This window comes from Chrysoperla carnea, chromosome 2, assembly GCF_905475395.1.
Source record: "Chrysoperla carnea chromosome 2, inChrCarn1.1, whole genome shotgun sequence".
Taxonomy (NCBI): domain Eukaryota; kingdom Metazoa; phylum Arthropoda; class Insecta; order Neuroptera; family Chrysopidae; genus Chrysoperla; species Chrysoperla carnea.
The window spans coordinates 33950623-33973081 of NC_058338.1; the positions used below are offsets into that span (position 1 = coordinate 33950623).

At 28.2% G+C, this 22459-nt stretch overlaps 1 protein-coding gene across 4 annotated transcripts in view; it reads left to right on the forward strand.

Moving 5' to 3' along the window:
• The first annotated feature begins 1375 nt into the window (after nucleotides 1-1375).
• The window catches only part of LOC123293379 (innexin shaking-B), a 54028-nt gene continuing 32944 nt past the window's right edge, over nucleotides 1376-22459 (forward strand). For all 4 annotated transcript variants that reach the window (XM_044874178.1, XM_044874179.1, XM_044874180.1 and 1 more), the window contains exons 1-3: nucleotides 1376-1617; nucleotides 14409-14542; nucleotides 14612-14798. In XM_044874178.1, the coding sequence (XP_044730113.1) occupies nucleotides 1402-1617; nucleotides 14409-14542; nucleotides 14612-14798 (537 nt within the window). In that variant the 5' untranslated portion in view covers nucleotides 1376-1401. The remainder of the gene's footprint in view (nucleotides 1618-14408; nucleotides 14543-14611; nucleotides 14799-22459) is intronic.

Consider the following 22459-nt stretch of genomic DNA (forward strand, 5'->3'; position numbering starts at 1 on the left):
ATTACTTTCTTACATTTAGCTGATATAATAAATTTTACATACGAATATGAAATTAAAATGGTGGAAGTGACGGAAAGACATGTATGTTTGATATGCTTTAGTACAGATTCTCAATTATAAATTTAAAATTTAAATAATAAAGTGAATAAGGGTTAATTTTTGGGTGTAATACCAAAATTAATGTAAAAAAGAGGGTTGCACGAGATATATTGGGGGTATTTCTTCTGACAGTGAATGCAAAAGAAGCGCTTTTGAACATTGAATTATCTTAAATTAAAATTTTAATAATCAGTATATAATATAAATCATTGCATTGAATCATTTATGCAATGACACAGCACGTGTGTAAAATGAATTACATATCAACAATTATTAAATCCACAATTAAATTAGATGTAAATATAAATTTATAGCTAATAAAAAGCAATAAAAAATGGCAAGTTTAAGTATATATAAATTATTATATCAACAAACATGATTTTATGAACTTAAAATAGTTTATGAGTGACCTAAAAAAAATCAACATTATTACCCAAACTGTGTTTTAGAGATGCTTTGCATTTTGCGTATTTACTCAAGGAAAATTTAATTACCTATTTATTAATAACTTTTTATCTGAAATTTGTAAATGGACGAACAGAGAGACTCAGATTTTACATTTTTCAATTAAATTTTCTTGTGTTTGATTTGTCAAGTACCATGTAAAAAAGCAGTCTCTTTTCGTTTGTGATTGTAAATCTTTTAATAAATTCTTCTTTTCGACTTATCCTAGTTTTATTTTTATAAATAAACTAATGTTTGGAGATAAAAAATCACAAGGAAAAATCGAAGAACATATCAGTCTAAGCCTGCAAAGTGGACCAACTGCCCGTAAATTATTTAAAAATAAAATTATGTTGCTCATTTACGAACTCGACCTCACTTTTTACGTTCTGAGAACGCTATACAAATTTCAGCTCGATATCTCTTTTAATTTTTGTAGTTATCGTGTTCATGTCATCGTGTCACAGACAGACAGACAACCGAAAATGCACTAATTAGGTCATTATATGAACACCTGTACCAAAATTTTGTTCTTAGTATCAATATTTTTAAGCGTTACAAACTTGGGACTAAACTTAATATACCTTGATATATTTTATATATACATGGTGTTACATGGTGTAACAACTGAATCTTCGATTTTTATGTAGATAAATTTTAGACGTTTATGTAGAAAAATTATAGACATAAAATTTTTCATTTTCAGATATGAATTCTTCAAAATGAAACAAAAATTATTGAAAACGACTGTAAACAGCTAAAAAAAACGAAAGGAATTCGAAATAACTTTTTTATATTAACTTATTAAAAAAATATCCAATTTAATATTTGTACCAATGTTCATATGTGCTTGAACCAATGACTATATATTATGGCTCCATAGCTCACCTCCTAATGGGAAAAAATAAAGATACCACTGTCAAATCAAAACAGCAGCAAACGGGTACAACAAAGAAGAAACGTTCTGGAACTGATTCAACACAGGTGCGGCAACGAAAAAAAGCTAACGATAAAAAGGATAATAATAACACTGGCTCTGGTCCCATGATGGATATTTTATATTCTATGACACAGGTATGTATCAATTTTCTTTGTTTTCTAATTTTACGAAACAAATGTTCTAACTCTTTCATGAATATAATCAGAAGGTGTAGAAATTGAATGAATTTATTTACAAAAAAAGTTCACATTTTAATCTTACAATTAATTTTGAATACTTTGTTTAATTATTAAAAATTTCAGACGCACTGTGGGCTGTTGACACATTTAGGTCAATTAAATTCACATTTTCTCAACTGACTCTACGTGTTTTTTTTCGTTTAATACAAATTTTCAGTAAGTAACAATACGCTCCAATATTTTTTAAATGCAAGCATTCTGAGTTAAAACGAATGGCGAAAATGTTGATTTCAAAACTTTTTCTCTTAATGAAATTGGATTGGACTGAAGTGCATATGGCACCTGAAAACTTACTGGTTTTTTACCGATAATGGAATTTTGACATTTAAATCAAAAAATCACTTAATCTATCGAATTTTGCCTATGTGCAGTGCACTAACTCGCATTCTCTACCGCACGTTTTTTGAAAACCAAATAACTTATTATATAGGGAAGACTCTTCGCATCAATTATAATTATTTTTTTGGAGTAATAAATATTTAAAAAAAATTGATTTTAGGGGAAGGTGGTCTATAGCCAAACTATTCGACATATGTACAACGTCGAAAAATTTTTGGTTTCTTTATTCAAGTGTTACAATACAAAAGGGATCGTTTTGACCAACCTTGTAAGAATAGTGTGTAAAATGATCCCATCACATTCAAAATTCACCACATGATGCTGGATCGTTTTATCTATTATAATTTTATTCACAAAATAGGGATCACTTTAACGTATATAAAGTTATCATCAACATTTTACCAGTAACGACATATTTGAATATCGTCCTAAAAACTGACCCAAAAATTATTTGTCAAAATGTGTAATAATATTATTAAAAGTCAACAGAAGCCAACAGTAAAACAACCAGTCGGCAAAGTGTAACACAAAAAAAGGAAGAAATTTTACGTTGAAATTAGCCTTACCATTAATCGTAAGCAGTAAAATTAGTATTTTTGCACAAATTAGCTTATAAAACGCCTTTGCTGAACGATGAAGTTGATAACGTGGAAGCCATCTATCGATAAATATACCTACTAGATGTTTTTCATGTCACCCTTAAAACAACGAGGGATCATTATATACCACTATCCCTTATTTGAAGCTTTTTCATTTTAAATTCTATACTAAAAGTTAGTACCTATGTATAAAAAAAGAACCTAACAACTCACTAATACAATACCTCACGTCCAAAAGTCACCTTAATATCAAAAAAAACTTTCTAAAAAATTCTAGTTTTTAGTTTTCTAGGAAAATGATTCTTATGAATTCTTATGATTCCATGATTCTTTTGAATTTGCGAAATTCAATAAATTAAGTGATTTTATCAACACTTTTATAAAAATGTTATAAAAGACTGTTATGCAAGTGCCCAAAAACTTTAGAAAAAAAAACTGTAGCATTCGTGAATGGACAAGTAAACACTGAACACCCCCTATACTTGTCAAGTGTCCAATTATAACAATTATAAATTTTATTTAGTTTTTAACACAAATTATACAGGAAACGTACACCGAATAAAACAAACAAACTATAAACACATTGTTATACAATCGTAAAAAAAATTATTATAATAACATAATTATGAATGCTATAAGTTAACTAATTAACGATTTAGAAATCAATCTTCAAACTTCATAATTATTGAAGAATGGGTCAACATAAAATAATGTAATTAACATTTGGCTTTGTGACAAACTCCATATTGACAGTTATTAAAAAGATATGTATTTGTTAAAAGCAATTTTATGCTTTTTTTTTATCGTGGCACTACCTACTCTTGCTAATATCAAAAATCGTAAAATGTTTACCTATTTGTCTCGAATGATATCTCGAACAGATTTTATTGAAATTTTTGATGTTTAATGCATTTTATTGAGTTATTTTAAGAAAACATTTTATTTGAATCAATTTATGAAAACTAAAGTAGATTGGATATATGTATCTACTGTATAGCACTTCACAAAGTTCGTTACATGAGAGTAGACACGATAAAAGCAAAGGTAGTCGAATTAATTTCCACATACTACATTGATTGCTTGGGCAATTCGTTCTCAAATCAAATTGAATCATCGTACTAAAGAATAATTTTTGTCAAAACGAAGAAGTTTTTTGAAGAAAAGCCCTCATAACTTTTTAGTGGTTTATATTAAATATAAAAGAATTAAACGGTCTGAAACATCGGACAAGACTTAATTATATTATAAAATTATAAGATTACCAAGTTACAAAAGTTACTTAAAAAGACATTTTAAATAATATTTGATCAATTTTGGGTAGGGTTGATTTGATCTTTTATGACGATTTAATCCCCTCCAGCTCCACGGCTCCAGGGGGAGGGGTCCCAGAAGGGAATTTTATCAAACCTAGGTAAGACCCTGATACGAAGTTTCACTGCTGTCCTCTCAGCCTCTCCCTAGGTAATTTTCCATTATTTGGAAAGGTTTTCCTTAGGGTGTGGGCCTTCTCGAATTTTCCCGGATATATGGCTTATTTCAATCCTAGGAATACCTTAAGGTCTAGCCTTGTGCCAAGTTTAATCGAAATCGTTAGAGCCGACCCCAAAAATCCTGTTTTGGCTTAGAGGGAAGTACCCTTGTAAAAAGGCCTAGGGAAAAAATCGTCTGAAATTATGACCAAACTGAACCTATGTACCGAGTTTGAGAAAAATCGTTTGAAACTTGAAGGCTCCAGCTTGGTAACAGACATACCGGCATACCGACATACCGACGGACGCAACATTTTTAAAAAACCACTTTTTTGGAATCAGGGACCCTCAAAACGTGTATTTCCGTTGAAACCCCGATATCGATTTTTTTTTCGATTTTTAATTATATTTATAATATAATAAAGTAAAAAGATGATTTCAATTAATATTTAAAGAAAGAGTTAAAGCATTTCATTTAGAACGTGTGTTTTGCAACCATTTTCCAGTACGCTGAACAGCACATATATGCTGTCATCCGAGTGGTTACTGAGGCCTGTTATCTATGTGACCTAAGCTGGTCAGCGTGCTGGATTTATTTTCAGAGCAAACGCTTTAAATATCTCATAATTTATTTATCATTTAAATATAATATTTGTTATTAATATTATAAATTTTATTAAATTTGAAATTATTCTTATCAATTACTTTGGAAGACTCCTGGATTAGCACGAATTGGTTTATCAAGAGTATCACAAAAAAGACCATTTAGTGATATTCCTACACCATTTCATAAGGTATTCATGAATTATTTATGCAGGTTTTAAAATAAAGTTTGTTGGATACGTAGATTGATTTTGTTAGATATTCATGAAGTATTTACGTAGTTTTGAAAATAAATTTTATTGAATACTAAGATTGATTTTGTAAGGTATTCATGAATAATTTTGTTGAAAATAAATTTTGTTGAATACGTAGATTGACTTTTTAAGGTATTCATGGATTATTTATGTAGTTTTGAAAATAAATTTTGTTGGATACGTAGATTGATTTCGTAAGTTATTCATAGATTGTTTATGTAGTTTTGAAAATACATGTTATTGAATAAGTAGATTGATTAACTTCCCAGAGGAAGTTAATGTAATTGAGCCGATTTTGAAAATCTCCAGTTTTACATATTTCCGCGGTTTCAATGCCGATATATCCGAATGAAACCTTTTCAATGTGATGTGTGTGTGTGTGTGTGTGTGTGTGTGTGTGTGTGTGTGTTCGTATGTTCGTTCGGATTCTTTCGCCTCGATTATCTTGCGAAACAGTTATGAAATTATCACGTGACTGGGCTTATTCGACGCGTAATCGCGTACTTAAGAACTGAAAGTTTTCAGCAGAATTAGTTTAGCCGTTTAAAATGGTAATAAAAAAAATGGAAAAAACTGAATAAACAGAATCTGAAAAGTGGATAAAGTAGATCATTTATCTATGGAGATAATGATCGTTCCAGCATAAGCTGCAGTGCTTGTTCGAAGAATAATCTATGAAGGCTAACAAGTCCTTTTTAACTTTCCAGAGGAAGTTTTTTTTTTTTTATATATTTCCATCTCGAGATTTTCTTGTATAGATTTCGAGATTTTCTTGTGAGTCTATATCATGCTTACTTATCCCTTCAATTAATTGAATATCCAATTTTTGGCTTTTTTAAATGAGTTTTTAAATGCAAGAAAATCTGACGTGATAGATGGAAATGTTTATTATTTTTGGATTCGGATCCCTAATTACTGAAAAATTTATAAACTTTTTTGGAGGTCTATGTTATTTATTATGTTATTTATTGTTGGGAAAAAGTAGTTTGAAAAATAAATCTGCAGAAAACAAACTCAACATTTAGCAACGACGTATTACAAGTCAAAATTTAAACTACATGTATATAAAAAAAAGCATTTGTTTCAAATATCTATTTATATTCAGGGTTACTAATATATTATACGTATTGTCAATGGAAAATCGAAATTTTCACGGTTGAATTAATTTTTGATTATTATTCTATCCAATCAAATATCAAATGCATCTGAAATATAAATTTTTGGCTGTGTCTTCATTTAGATAGAAAACAATTTGTTGAAAGATAGATTATTTAAATGCATTAAGACACACGTTTGGATGATTTAAATTTAACTATTAATACTTATATACATTTCATTAGATTTTAATACACCAGACTTTTCAGAGTCGATTTCAAAAATTTTGTTTCAAGTTGAAACTTTTAGATTTTTGGGAGTTTCGGTGTTTCTTAAATCTTGCTGAAAGTATTATCCAATTTAAAGATGAAGCCCATAAAAAAGCAAGAAAAATTATTAAATGCTATTAATCCTTAGGTGTAGTTATAGGGTGGTATAAAATGATTCCTCGGACTAAAACGATCCCTTTTTGTTCTACTGATACTTGCAATTTCAGGTAGTAATTTGGGGTAAACCATGTTTAAATAGACACCACTTTTTGTTTTGAAATTCGTTGTTAATTGCCTTAGATAAAAGTGCTAAAATTATGGGTGCTACAATAAACTTCTTGCGTGTGTTCTTTCTTGGCTTTCTGGAATACATGTTTCCAAATTTTTAAAAATTCATTTTAGTGTGGGAGTCTACAAAATTTTTTTATTATGTATGAATCATGAAAATTAATAATGACATTATCATCATTATATTTTTCTGCCAAAACAATTACAATTAGTTATTATACAGAAAAAACATAATAGTCAGGTAAATAATGTCTTTTCGTCGTGTCATAAATATTCATTTTGCCAAAACTATTAACTATAATAATTGAGTTCATTTGACACAATTTATGACATAATTTTTTTTGGTCATAAACAATCGTTTGCCGTAACGTAAATCATAACTGTAAAATTTGTATTAAATATATTCAGTAAAATATATTAAAAATTATTTATTATATCAGATGAAATTTAAAAAAAATAACAAAATAATTTCTATAGTATTGGGAGGAGCACAAGTGGATTTACAAACAGTTCCTTTCTTATTATTAAACCATTTTGAAAAGAAGTTTTCTATCTTGTAGGGTTTTGGAAAATTGAATAGTTTTGTTGATGTTGGCGCAAGGATTTTAACATTTTTAAAATTGTTTTTAAAAATACTGCATATTTGTTGTAATTGAAACTTATTCTGCGTGGTGTATGTAGTTTAGTTTTTTGATATGTTATTTGTTTTATATAGTCAGTTACTCGTTTTTTATAAACTATATTACAGTTACAGTTGATAAAAATAAAGGAAAATGAAAGAAGCCGCTCGCATTTTGTTAAACCTCAGGAAATGAGTTTCTTAGGTGTCAAATATAATAAGTAACGCATTAGTTAGTGGCGCAAATAATAGGCAACTTGAATGACGTATACGTTATACATCAATAATAAACAGTTTTCGATTATTTGACAAACATTTAACATTTACGTCATACAAGTTGCTTAAATACTTTCCTCAAATTTTCATGTTCAATGGAAAGTATTTTCAATTAATACTTTAGTATAAATGAAATTTTATTCCCTGAGAAGAAATATTTAACAATTTCCGTTTTTAGGCATTAATTGTCGTCTCATTATCGCTTATAAAATTTTGGCCAAAATTATTTTCATGATTTTAAATATGAATAAACATTTTATCTCTAGTGTTTTACTGTTTAATTTTCAAATGAATAACATTTGTCGTATAATCTGGTAAAATTGTTGACTTGCAAATTAAAATCATCCAAACGTGTAATTGTATAAATTGAACAAATGTTTTATTTTAATTTGTTAATGTATTTATTTAAATAATATCATCTAATTGACTTTGAATTTTAGATATTAAATTTATTAACATTTGTCAAAATAGAATGTTTTGTATTAGTCCGCGGGACAGCATCGTTTTTTGTTGAATGATTAATACATACTTGAAACTTCGTGAGTGCCTGTCTGGATGGATTTCAGAGTTGGGCCCAGAAAGAATCTGTTTGCCAAATTTCATCCCAAATGTTGATCTGTTTCAGCATGATTATGAGAATATACAAAAAAGTATATATATATAATTTTCCTCAGAATCCTAGACAGTTGTTGGTTTAAATAGTATATGATTTGACAAGATCCTGAAAACTTTTAAATAACTTAAAAAAAAAACATCGATTTAGAAAATTCGAACTAAAATTATGTAGAATTAAGCCTTCGTGTAAGCAATTTACACATAAAGTATATACAAAACGGTAAAATTACCCAAATCATTTATGTATTTTGCATTATCCATTTAATAAATATCGTACCAAGAATCTGAGAACTCGACTAATTACGATGCGACTTCCTACGCTGACATTGTCGGGTGGCTGACTGAATATTAGCTTGTTTTATATTAAACAGGCTCGTGTTCAAGGTGCAAATTCTGGGAAGGGAAAAAAATCAATGAGAAAATAAGATACTTTGCTCGAGGGACGCTGCAAGTTTATGAAAATTTGGCACTTTGAACGATAATAACTACAAAAACATTTCAACTCTAAATTATTTTTAGGCGCCAACTAGAAATAGATGAAAATGACAGTATGTTAAATACAAATAAATAAGTTTGAAGCAAATTTTTCATGGTACTATAGCAGTGACGCCGAAAATTCTTTAGTTTGTAGAGTTATCCATGAAGTAATCAACAATTATTCTTCAGAATACTAAACGATTTTCCAAGATTTTTCTAGAATCTTGGTAAGCCAAAAAATTTAAAATTGGTACCGTCGTTTTTAAAAACTTAAATTGTTAATATCTCGAAAATGGTGAAATTTTACGGAAAAATCACAAAATACCTTTTTGACGTAAAATGGCATACAAATCCTATAATAGCTTTACATGGTTCAAGTAATTAACATTTGACGGTTTATAGCATTTATCTGTTTAGACACGGGCCGAAAAGGGTATTATCAACGTTATACGTTCCTTTTCGTTTCTCTTTATTATGTGAGCAGTTAACTTTGTATTCGGGGTATTAATTGTTAACATTGTGAGGCTTTGATAAAGGATCGTAGTTTGTTTTAACCCGTACAAATTTGGAAAATATGAATTTTTCATTTAATGGTATATATACAAAACGTTATTAAATTTTTTTAAATATGTATTTATAAATATCATTTTGTTGACAATAAGTCTTCAATATATTTGATTGACAGATGTTTTCAATGTTCGATTATATTAGAAGTAATTTAAGTAACATTTAATAAATATTATATTTTTAGTAAATATTAGAATGTTGATATGTGATGTTTATGCTGTTGCATTCACTTATTTCTATCTTTCTCTAAGAATATCATCATTATAACATTACATGAATGTATTATTATAATTTTAAAACTGAATGATGATAATTTTAAGTACCAATAATGTGTGAGTTTTGTGTCGTATACTCACTTCACTCATATCGTTCGTTCTAATATATGAAATTTTATGTATCATTTCTCATATTTTTCTTTTTTACATCTTCTGTCTTTTCTATTTATAAACTTTTTATAACTTTTGAAAATGTTTTGTTTAGGATTCCGTAGCATTCTTCTCAAAGATTACATATTAATTCCATCCATTTCGAGTGTAAAAAATCTAGAGCATGAAGCTTATAAGAAGGAGAACGATCGCTATAGAACATATTGTCCCCAAAATATGGATAAAATAAGTGAGGCGCTGCGACCGCGAAGTAGTATCAATAAAAGCGGGCTGTTGTGCGCTAATTTGAAATGATATATCAATTTGTACATTATGCTAACAACAACAGCTAACTTCGCAGATACTACTTCTTGATGATAGCGCGGCTGGTGGCTTAAAAATGAACTATAAATTCTACAAATTTTCAGGGACAGGTGCGCTAATGCTTTAGTACATAGCGATCTTTCTCCTTCTTTATAACCTTCATGATCTAGAGTGTATAGGTTAGGTTAGGTTAGGTTGTAGTGACTGGGGGGTGGAACTTACTTAGACAAATGGTTCCGTTGTTATACCGAAGAAAGGGTTGTTCCATCCCGAACACTACTCCATGAACCATTTGGAGTTGTTTAAAAACAGCAGAAGCGCTTTGATTTCAACGGACTTAAGGTCGGAGAGATCATCAAAAAAAGGCTGGCTCAAGTAAGTCCAACTCCCTATGACAAGAGCTGGAACTAGACAGTGACAGAAATTAAATAATATTTCCCACTGTGACATCCCCTGCAATAGTCCTGATACACAAGGTGTCTGCTGCCTGCCGGTTAGGCACACGTGTCTGCCGCCTAATAGTCAAAATCAATTTTGCTTATATTGAAAATCGATCTTGTAGTACCACAAGTACGTTCCTTCCTCCATCAAAATTTTTGCCTTTTTAAAAATATCTTCTTTACGAAGCAGCTTCCAGTTCGCAAACGGAACTTCCGAATGTCTATTTATTCATGTGTCCGGTAGCTTTGATCCATTTCTAGCAGCTTGTTGATTTAACAATTCCCTAGAATGCAGCGGTGCCCCATCTAATTTGAGGACGTTAAGCAGTCTAGTGCTACGTTTGAAGTTACATAGACTGAAGAATTTTAGTGCTGATAGGAAGTGATTGTTCAGTCTTATACTTAAACACCTTCTAAATGGCCATAGCTCCTGTTTGATACACGTTATAGTGATCCGGCAGCCGGAATGATAGCATAAAATAGTCCATAATGCTGTGAAAAATCTATGATTAGTTTTACCTGCTGTTTGGAAAATTGAAAAAAAAAATGTTTAGTAATGAAGATAAATGAGAATTATTAAAGCCAAAGGTAAAAACATAGATCTGAGATTACGTATTGTTTTGCTAAAACTTTTTGGACATACGAACTGTCTTTTATTATATACGAATTCGCCGCAAAATAAATTTGATAATCGAACCAAACTTACCTTTCTCAATACTCTAACTTGGCAAGTAAAAGGAATCATAGTATTTTCTCTTCACTATCACAGTTATCAAATAGAACGTCCGTCGTGGTAACTGCCATTTGCGGGTTATTTCATAAGTTTATAGATAATGTGTATAAATAAGTACACCATAATAACAAACGTGGTGGTAAAAAAATCCAATATTGACATCATAGGCATAGGGAATGAACTTTGTGTATATCTCAAAGGTATTTTTTATGTGTGAATTTACAGATTCACTTCCCTTCAGTATTATTACAGCACGTAAAGGACATCAATAAATTTTTTTACATATATTGAATTTCGCCAATGGAATAATTATTACATAACATATATAATATATAATCATAATATATAAACTTTTGTTATTTTTCACACAGCTGTATTTTACAAGCTTTTATTTAGTTTCACTTGTTCCGTTGTCTGTCTGTAATCAAATCATGCAAGTCAAATTGGATCCTCTTTCCGGTTTCCGATTGAGCTGAAATTTTGCATGCACATTTAGTTTGGATGACAATACATGGTAAGGTTGTGGCGTCCTGAGTTTCTAATCGCTTGCACCATATTTGATATATACACATTTGTTTTAAGTTTTAAATTAAAAATTTTAATAAAAAATATTTTTTAAAGGAGAAGCTTTTATTGTACTAAAAAGTAGGAAATAATTTTATTTATGAGTTACTCATACCCGGCTAATTGTAAAAGCTTGAGGTGCTTAATATCAAGAATGAATCGAAAAATAATTAGGCATTTGGAGTAGATGAGGTGTTCGAATCATTTTTGATATGTTAAATTGAGCGCCTCAAGCTTTTACAATTAGTCAGGTATGAATGACTCATAGATAAAATTACTTTCTACTTTTTGACATTTTTCAAACCCTTAAATTCAAATCTTGCCGTTGTGACACCGTAGCTTGCAACGCGATAATTAAAGTTAAAGGTATAAATGCAAAAACTCGCATTTACCTACTGACTTCGAATAATTTTTATGTAGTATTGAAATGACTTGAAAATTTTTCTTTGTAGTGTATATTATTTATTCTTTTTCAGTTGCAGTGATGATATATATTTCATTGTACACGTGTTCAAGCTGAATTATATTATTATAGTTCATATGCAATAAATAATATGACACATTGAAAATTTTTTTGATGACAATTGACAAGCCACAGTCTTTAAAAAAAACTTATTTCTACGAATAATTTTTTCTTTATGCTAGAAATAAACGAAATAAAGACATCTACATATACTTATGGGATAGAAAATTGTGCGATTTTGAAAACGTTGTAAAAAGAAATACTATCATTTTATCCAAATTAGTAATTAACCATCTTAAAATGCATAAAAAAGTATTTAAAAATATTAAATAAATTGTTTTTTAAGTAACTTGTAAATTGTTTTAAGTAAACTAAATTAAATATAAATGAGTTTAAAAAATAGCTCCAGAAAGACGAACAAGTTATAATTATTTTGGATGAATGATCATCTGGAAGATATCTTTTTGTGCTTCAGCTATTGGTGGGTTGATACAGTTTGTGTTTCTCCTGACACTCCTCTATTTAGACAAGAAAATGTTGCTAGTTGTTAGAATCGACTAATTTATAATTTACTTAATTTTAATAAAAAAACAATTTATAATTTATTTAAAAGTATTATTATGTAATACAGGTAAAAAATAAATAAATAAATATGGAAATATTAAAAAAATAATTTGGAAGAATTGATAGAATTTCTTTTTAAATTGTTTTCAAAATCACATACTGCCTTAGCTCATCCTGTATAAATAAATTGAACAAAAAAAAAAAAAAAAAAAAAAAAATTACAGACAAAATTTTCAGTATCTATTTGTTTATACATTATTTCGAATGCCCATGACCCAGACGATTCGATGCAATACAAATAAATGATATACCTACATTTTTTTTTAATAATATAAATTGTGAAATCTCCAATACTAAAAAATTCTTGAAAGGAAATTGAGATAATGCAAGTTTAAATCATTTGGAGAAAAATATCTATCCATATGCATTCAGAATTTCTTATATTTATTATATCAATCTTTATAAAAATTATTGAAGTCTATAAAATAGACAAACACAAGTTAGAAAAATTTTGATTGCTCTGTTAAAAGAAGAACTAAATGGCCAAAGTTTTATAAATTGTATTATGTGTTACCTTATAACTGGATATTTTCTAAATAATTTAATTAAATTTATTACAAACAGGCACTAATATATTTTGATTTTTTTTGTAATGTCTATTTTTCGTTTTTATTGTTTAATAAAATTTAAGCCGGAAACGATGTACGACTGTCATTGAATGTCAAACAAAGATCAGAAGCATTTAAAATAGAATTATTCATATAACTTTCGTGTTCTAAAGATAATGAAGGTATTTTACAAGTCTGTATTAGAATTACATGTGAGTAGTCAGTAAATAGATAAAGCCAAATCGTTTTCCAATTACATTCGATCAAAAAGCATACAATTTATACCAAATTTATTGCATAATACACATATAAAAAATTATTAAATGAGTATAAACAACCACGTGTAACGAATTCTAAAAACTACTTTCGAAATATCTATATTCATTTCTGTAGTAGCTATCTCAAAGGATTAAATACTTTAATAGTATATAAGTTTGGAGTCAAGGTATGAAAGTAATGTCAATCAAAAGCATTCTGACATCGATTTTGTTATTTTTTATGTTGAATAAGTACTGGCTAGTTGAGTAGTTGATAAAATTTGAAGTCAAGACTTTTTTAATACGGTAAATAAGTAAAGAAGGGAATACGTTGGATAAAAAATGTGGTGGTTTTAGTGGTTTTGATAAAAAATTGGATTTTTATGTTAATTTTGGACCATTCTAAACAGTTTTTGACTCTTGACATTTTGTTACCTGACCTCAACGTATTCCATAGATAAGCATTGGAAAAAAAACGCGTATTTTAGCTTCAATTTCAGCTATATATAAAATATAATGCATACATTTTTGAGCTAATTAATTAGCATTTTTTCAAACCCTTATATATCAAAAATGGTGAGGCGTCGTTCTTGAGTTTCATTAAGAACGAATTTTCGGCAAAACCCGTCCTTTTTTTTTAAACGCATATAAATTCAGTTTGTTTCGATGTTAAATAAAGAGAATGTGGTGCCCGGAAAAAGGAACTTCTGCCCTTCCGTATGGGTGAAAATCGGAATATGATTTAGTTAAGCACCTTCAGACAAACATTTTCCATCACCTTCCATGAAAATCTACCGTCGTGGAGGATTTTTTTGGGCTAGACTGATTTTTCGATTTCATTTTCCACATTATATATATTTTTAATGAGAAATGATGACCGATGCTAATTTTTTTATAGGTTAGTTTGGTGAAAACAGATTCAATAGTTTTTCGACTCCACTGTAACGCAACGGTAATTTTACTAGTTACATTTTCAATCGCTGTTACCACTAGGCAATATGTTGGTAATCCTATTGACTGTGTTCACACTAGGTAAGCATTTTCAATTCTATCGAGAATTTTGAATTGAAATTTAGAATTTTTTTGTTTTTGAAATTTCAGAGATATACCTGAAGAAGTATTGAACACGTATTGTTGGATACATTCAACATATATTGTGGAAAGTGCAATATTGAAGAAAGTTGGCAAAGAAGTGGCATATCCAGGCGTGGACAATTCAAAAATGAGTAAAGGTCCTGTACGACATGTGAAATATTATCAATGGGTTGCATTCATGCTGTTTTTTCAAGTGAGTTTTATTAATTTATTGTATATTTTAAAATTTGTAAATATAACTTTTCAGATCCTTATTCTTTACGGTTTGAATTGATCCAAGTGATGCTTAACTGCTTAGATTTGAAATAATCACGTTTACTAAATGATTGTAAATACTATTTATGAAGGAACGAAGAACAAAGCCCCAGTAATTAATATGACAATTAAAATACTATATCCGTAAAGGAAATATTTTAAAGCGTTACCAAATACTTTTAATAAGGATAAAAACAGGCTTTCAATCTATAGGTAACAACCTATTCGAATAATGGTATAATTAATCGTAAAGTTAGTTTTTGGTACTTAAATACTTTTCGTAAAGTCAGTTTTTTTAAAAAGTGCTTCTTTTAAGCTCATTAACACAAACTTATAACTACTTTAAAAATGTATTATATATTATTAATCTTTTTTTTCTATTTTACGTCTAAAAACTTTGGTTGCTAGTTTCCCAATATTTATTATAATTTTCAATTCGGCCCCAAATAAACATTTTTTTGAAATTTAGATTTCTGATATGCGGTCAGAAATGAAACTGTTAAAAATTCCAAGTTCAATAAAAAATATAAGTAATTTTAATTTTAAAATACTAAATTTTAGTATTCTTTTTTTTGTGCTGAAATATTTTATTATAACCAAATTTTCAATACTTTGAAACATTATTTTTGTTTGTCTATTGTGTCTAAGTAGGTACTTATTTAAGGCGCTAAGACAGATTTCCGTTAACGTCTCACTTAGTCAACCTTATAGTCACGTTTTCTAAAAATTTTATACACTGCCAAGAGTGTGTCTAAAGTGCTTCTAATTAAAACTGATTCATTCAGACTTAATGTGATTAAGTATTATTTTAGTAATCTTATTTTAAATTTCTAGAATAATTTGTGGCAATTTACTTTTTTTAAATTAAAGACTAAGAAAAATTATTCAATAATGAATCATCTTAAACATACAATACATTGATTTTATGTGATAATCGTGTTATTTAACAATTGTTTTTGGCACGTAATATGAAAAATTATTATCCGGAAGTAGTTATTGTTTATAAACTATGTTTAAATACAAATTGACATTAGGCACAATGTGATAAAGATTGTTTAATCGCAGTCATTGATTTTAGCAATAGAAAAGCGGCGATTTTAGAAATTTATGTAAAGTTTTATTTTGTATTTTTTTTTGACGAAATAACTCAGTTAAATTTAAAGATTTTGTAGAACCTCTTTTGCCACGATTATTCCCATTTGAAAATCATCTCTAAATTTTCTAGGTTCAATCAAAATAAACGCAAAAGTCGTAGTGATATTACTCTATCAGTACATGTTATTCACATATAATGTTATAGTTATGGCTATATTAGTTAGAATGGTAAAACACGTGCATTTTTAGAAAGCTTTATTATCAGCGACTGTTTAACATGCTGGCTATTTTCAAAAAAATTGATTTTTCGCTCCAAAAAATTAAAATCGAAGAAATTGTGAACAAAAGGGCGCATATGTGTGAAGCGAATGGTTCACCGCTAGTCAATAAAATAAAGCGCGTGTTCATTCATTGCTGTCAATAGATTTGAATTACAACAATGTAATGCAAATTTATTGCTTTTTTAAGTACAGAAATATGTTCATTGTAGGTAAATTATAATTTTGCACATTTTATGAACTTAGCTGGGAAAATATGCATCATATTATTTGAAATATTTGTTTATTTTGGATAGTTACAATATATAAGTAATCTATATTTATATACTAAACTATTTTTATTGAATATAGTAATAAGGAATTTTAAATACCGAAAATTTATCGACTGTCTGATATTATTCTTTTGTAAAGACGAGATATGTAAATTTTGTTGCAAGCAAATGAAATTTTCAATTTTTTATATCGAAGTGCAGTGAAAATATCTTAACGCTATTCGTAAATACCTCTAAATATCTTTTTTTGACATTGCAATTGATCACACTTTGTGCATTTTGACTTAAATTTTAAAAATTCATCAGCAGTTCCAATTGCAAAATATTGTTTTATCATAAAGCAATTTGATTATAAAAATCGTATAATATGTAAGTTATTTTGTTTTTATATCAAAAACTCCCGATAAAGGGTGGGAGGAAAAAACTAACAGGAATACTTTTTGGTTTAAGTTGATCAAAAGATTAAATAGATTTTATTTAAAAAAAAGAAATGTTTCCGTGTTTTTTTGGTAATAACAGACCGTGTTCCATACGTATGTTAGTATGTAACGGAAACTTTGAACATGATTTTGATCTCCTTTAAAATGTTGAAATTTGACATACTTATCAAGAAACAATGAAAATTCAAGAATTTTATAAGTTTATTTGACTATAATCATCAAGATTTTCAGGAATAACGATTTCCTTATCTGAAATATATACATTTATTTGCGCTCCCACCATATTTTATACTGATTTTTTGATAAATAAATAATAGTATAAAAAACTAAAATACACAAAATAAATAATAGTTTAAAAAAAACGAAAAAACACGCTTTTGTAACAAGCTTAACTAAAATATAGAAAATAATTTCTTCAAATTAAATAAAAATCATTTTATCGTAAAAAAGTGTGGGATGGTTCTTAATATATTTTAAAATGACTTTACTTTTACCAATATCTGTCTATAAAATATTTACAAAAATTGAGATTTAAATTTTTAAATACTTATTTGACGTGTAATCGCGTATTTAAGAACTTAAAGAGTTTTCAGCAGAATTAGTTGAGCCGTTTTTTAATGGTAATAAAAAAACTGGAAAAAAATTAATAAACAGAATCTGAAAAGTGGATAAAACACATCATTTATCTATGGACATAATGATCGTTCCAGCATAAGCTGCAGTACGAAGAATAATCTATGAAGGCTAACAAAACCTTTTTTTAATGTTTTTCCCTCTTTGGGAAGTTGGTCGTGTGGACTACAGGGGTCGCATTCACACTTTATATTATTGTGATGAGAGGTGAATAATTTTTAATTAAAATAGTGATGCAACATAAATAATAAACCCAGCGATTTATTTATAAAAACGTTAAATGAACATTACGTAGGTATACAAACTCATTTCCTTTATAATCTAAACAAAAATTTGCAGAAACAGAGATGCAATATGAAATTTTGTTTAATTTAGATGTGTGTAACACGAAAGAAAAAAAAATATCTAAAAAAAAAAAACACATGTTTTTGAAATTGAAAAATGATTATAGATTATATTATTTGATTCGAATAATTATACTACAAAACACTATTCAAACGATCATAACAAAAGCGTTATTTTACGAATGAGATTCATATCCGTAAAACTTATGAACATTTACACTATCCCTATATATTATAAATGTGAAAGTAAGCATGTTTGTTTGTTTGTTTGTTACCTCAGAACTTTTGACTGGGTGAACCGATTTTTTATCTGTTTGAAAGCTGGTGCTTCCCGTGTGGAACCATTTCATTTTGGTCCAGTTCTGACAACGGCATCCATGTGAAAACCATAAAAATCTTAAATTTGCATTAAGTATGCACGACAAGAGGACGAATAACTCAATATCACGCAAACCGATTTCGATGATTCTTTTTTTAGTGACAAATTAGTTAGTGTACTTCAGATTCACTAAAAATCACAAAATAAATAAAGTTTTTAACAAAGCCGACCCTAAAAGAAAAACTTTTCCATAACAAATTAATATGCAATAAAAAGTAAAAAAAATAACGATAATATAATGTAGTTAAAATTATTGTTATTTTTGGAGTCAATGTAGCAAACTGTTCTGTCAGCGTTGTTTCCTTGGCTGACACCGACTCCAAAAATAACAATAATTTTAACTACATTATATTATCGTTATTTTTTTACTTTTTAGTGCATATTAATTTGTTTTGGAAAAGTTTTTCTTTTTAAGTCGATTTTCTTTTTATTAAAAGCATTTTTTTTTTTTTTACAATTAACAAAATTGAAAACTGTGTATATCAAGAGAGCCAGCCCAGTGAAGCGGGCGGGTATCAATCTAGTTATGTTATAAATATTTATAGGCATTTTACGAAAGTGAGCCAATTTTAAACTTTTGTATATGTATATGGTGACTTAAGTTTGTATGTTATTTACAGAGACGTCTTAGCTTCAGCGTCTCAATTTGTAAATATCTTAGTGTTAAAATAAGCGTCGGTGTAACGGGACGCCGTCACATTCAATACACAAAAAAACATATCGTAAAGTAATAAACGTTTGATGTTCGACGGGGAGTGTCCAAAATAGTTTTTCGAATAAATACGTTTTTGACAATATTGTTGTCATTTGAATTATTATTTTTGTAAACATTTTTATTAATGTTTAATAAATAATTAATTTTTTTAAGTTCGTAAATTTACAATGTTTTTCTTTATTAAAAATTATAAATAAAATAATATTTTTAATAAATGTGATTTTTTTTATTGGTGGAAGTAATTTATCATTTATTTTCTTAATTTAAAAAAAAATATATTAAAATGTGTTTGGAAAATATATTTAAAAATAAGTGGTATAATTATTTTTTTCGTAATAAATTTTCCAATATATTTATTTTTTCATAAATGTTGACATCTGTAAATATTGGTAATGAAAGTTAGTTATATTTTTTTCGAAATTTTATAATTTATTAAATTATGATTAATAAACTTTTAATTATCTTCCTAATTTATGTATTAAATTATAAATAAACTAATAAAAAAGTTGATTTTGTTAAGCCGGAAAAAAGGCTTCTAATTATATATTCAAAACTTTCAAATTAACGGTCAGTTCAGTTAGTTGATCAGCTCATTTCAATTAGGTATCTATTATAAACATACCACAAAGCTAATCAGCTAATTAAGTAGCTAATTCAAAAGTTCACTATACCGCATCGCACTGTTCTATTTTCAAGAAAATCTTTTTATTTAATTTAAAAAAAAGATCACTAGTAAAAAAAGTACTTTATAAAAGTTTTTCAAAATCATTTTAAATGTAAGATTATCTTCATTTAAACATGTTTTGAGCAGTACACTCGCTTTTGGTGTAATAACTGAATAATAAAGTTCAATCTAAGATATTCAGGAAATTAGACTTATAGTTTTACATATGAGGGACCAAATGTGTAAATATTTAGACCGAAGACATCCATTGACCAAAAAAAAAATCCACAACACGTTGCTATTTTAAAACGTTAATGATATGTTATAACCTTTCGTAAAAGTGACTATAGTTGAAAACTTTATCGGCCATATATCGAATGTTTATCGAGAAACAAGAATATTGTTATCTCTGAATGAAGATTGAAATTATGTGTCAATTTTGCGTTAATGAAACAAGAAAAATTTTAAAAATTCAACCCAAGTAGCTCAGTTGGCTAAGGCATAACAAATTCTATTCGCGGTATGCTTGGGGTAGCGGGTTCGATTCCCGCCATTAGAACAAAAATTAATTTAATTAATAGTTGTGATGGGCTGGTGTAGGCCTGGTATAGACATGAAGGAGGTGCACTCTGCCTCTGAAAATGAGGAGGTGATAAATGAAATTATCAGTGAAAAAGGTAGTAAAACATATATATGGTTGTCCTTCGTGGACAGCCCATATAACCTAACCAAACCTAATATACTTGAATTGAATACAAAATTTGGTATCTTTGGGGACCCATACGCACAGGCCATGGAGCAACTTACCTAGAACTAAGTTAAGCTAATTAAGACTTGGCTAAGTTGTTAAAGTTAAGCATGGGAATTGGAGAATTGTAGAAATGGGATAAAAATCAGTCGGGTAAAAATTAAATTTTTAATTTTTCTGTTCATTTTGTTTTAAATCTGATGCGGAAGTTACACATAATAAAATTTTCTCAGTAATTAAATACGGAACTTACATCTCATGATATTTGAACTTGATATTTTATTACATTATGTAAATAAAACAAATTGAAACCTCAAAAAATTAAATTAATATACTTAATTTTTCAAATTCATATAAATATCCATTTAATGCAGGAATAAAATTAGTGCTACTTCGCTGGCGTAGGTGTCACTAAACTTTTAGAGGGGCATCGAGACAATTTATGTACAATTTCTTCCAATTTTTGATTGCTTTTTTCAAGTTTAGGATTATTGGGAATGCATACACTCGCAGAAATATTTGTAGCTTCAAAAGTTTATTAACCAGTAGATTACAGACAAATTATAGTAATTTTTACTTTATATCACTTTGCTTATTATAGAAGTTTCGATTGGATTGTAATTTTTATGGATTAAAAAATCAATACACTAATTATGAGTTTTTAAACAAGATTTCATTTATGTAATAATATTGCCTATGTTTTAATGAATGGAAATTATATTTTACTAGCTTTTACTGACAGCTTCGCCCGCATTTTTGTCCTTAAATGACTGACGGAGATCATTAAGAAGTAAATAATATGATAATTTTTTTATTGCTTACTATTAATACAACGTTTAATAAAGTGACGATTTTGGGCATTGGACTCACGCGGACAGGCGATTTATAGTAGGGCCCTCCTACTTGCAATGTTTGTTTTGCGCTTTGTTAATGGTTACTGAAAAATAGAGCTTGGTTGGAAATTGAACTTGAATTGAATTCAAATTGTTTGAATTCGAGGTAGGATCACACTTTCCCTTTCACAACACTTATTAAAATACTGGCACCAAGTATAATCTGCCCTAATCGTGCATTAATCAGTTTTACAATCTTTTTTAATGTAAAAAGTATGTCAGAAAACATTTGTTGAACAGATGTCCATAAGTTGTATATCTTTACAAATTATAACTCATGTTATTCTGATGTATTGGCTATATTATTGTAAACTTTCATTCAAATCCATTCAGTAGTTTTGGCTTGAAAGCGTAACAAACAAACAACCTTACTTTCACATTTATAACTCTGCATTCAACGAATATATCGATTTTTTTTTGTATTTTGTGTCTTTTATTTAAAAGAAAAAGGAAAAAAATTTCGTTACATATATTTGATATAATATAAAATATTTTTAGACAAAACGAACGATTTTTAGGTAGTATATAAGAAACCTAAATGGAGCAGGGTCGTCGATATAATAATTATAATTTAAAACGAACTAGTTTAACTAAATATTATGGTCAAAATGTTTACAAAAATAATATAAATAAACATTTGATTAACATTATTGTATATCTGACAATTGAAATAAACGACACGTGAATATTTAAAATAATATATAACGAATTTAAAACGATTTAAAATTAAAAACTAAAAAAAAATTATTATTTAAAAAAAAAGAAGAATATTAATTAATGAGTGTGAAAAACAAAAATTTTTGTTAATTGACTAATTAAATTATTATTGAGAGGTGTGTTTACATGTGTGTGATGTTTTCAATCATTTTTTTGTCTATTCTATTTCTACGGTACACAAATAACAATTCTATTCACACGATAGCGTTGAATTTTAACTTCTCTCACATCAATAACGAACGTTTCAGTAATTAAAAATCTTCTTTCTTACGATCAGTTTAGTAAGGTTACAGTTCTCGGGTACAGGTTGTCGGATACGACCATAGAAGTAATAACAAAGAACCTTAATGTGGCGATCGTTGTAGAGAGAGACCTAAAAAAAGTCCGCGTATAGCTGTCTTCGTCTTCGTCTATAGTACCT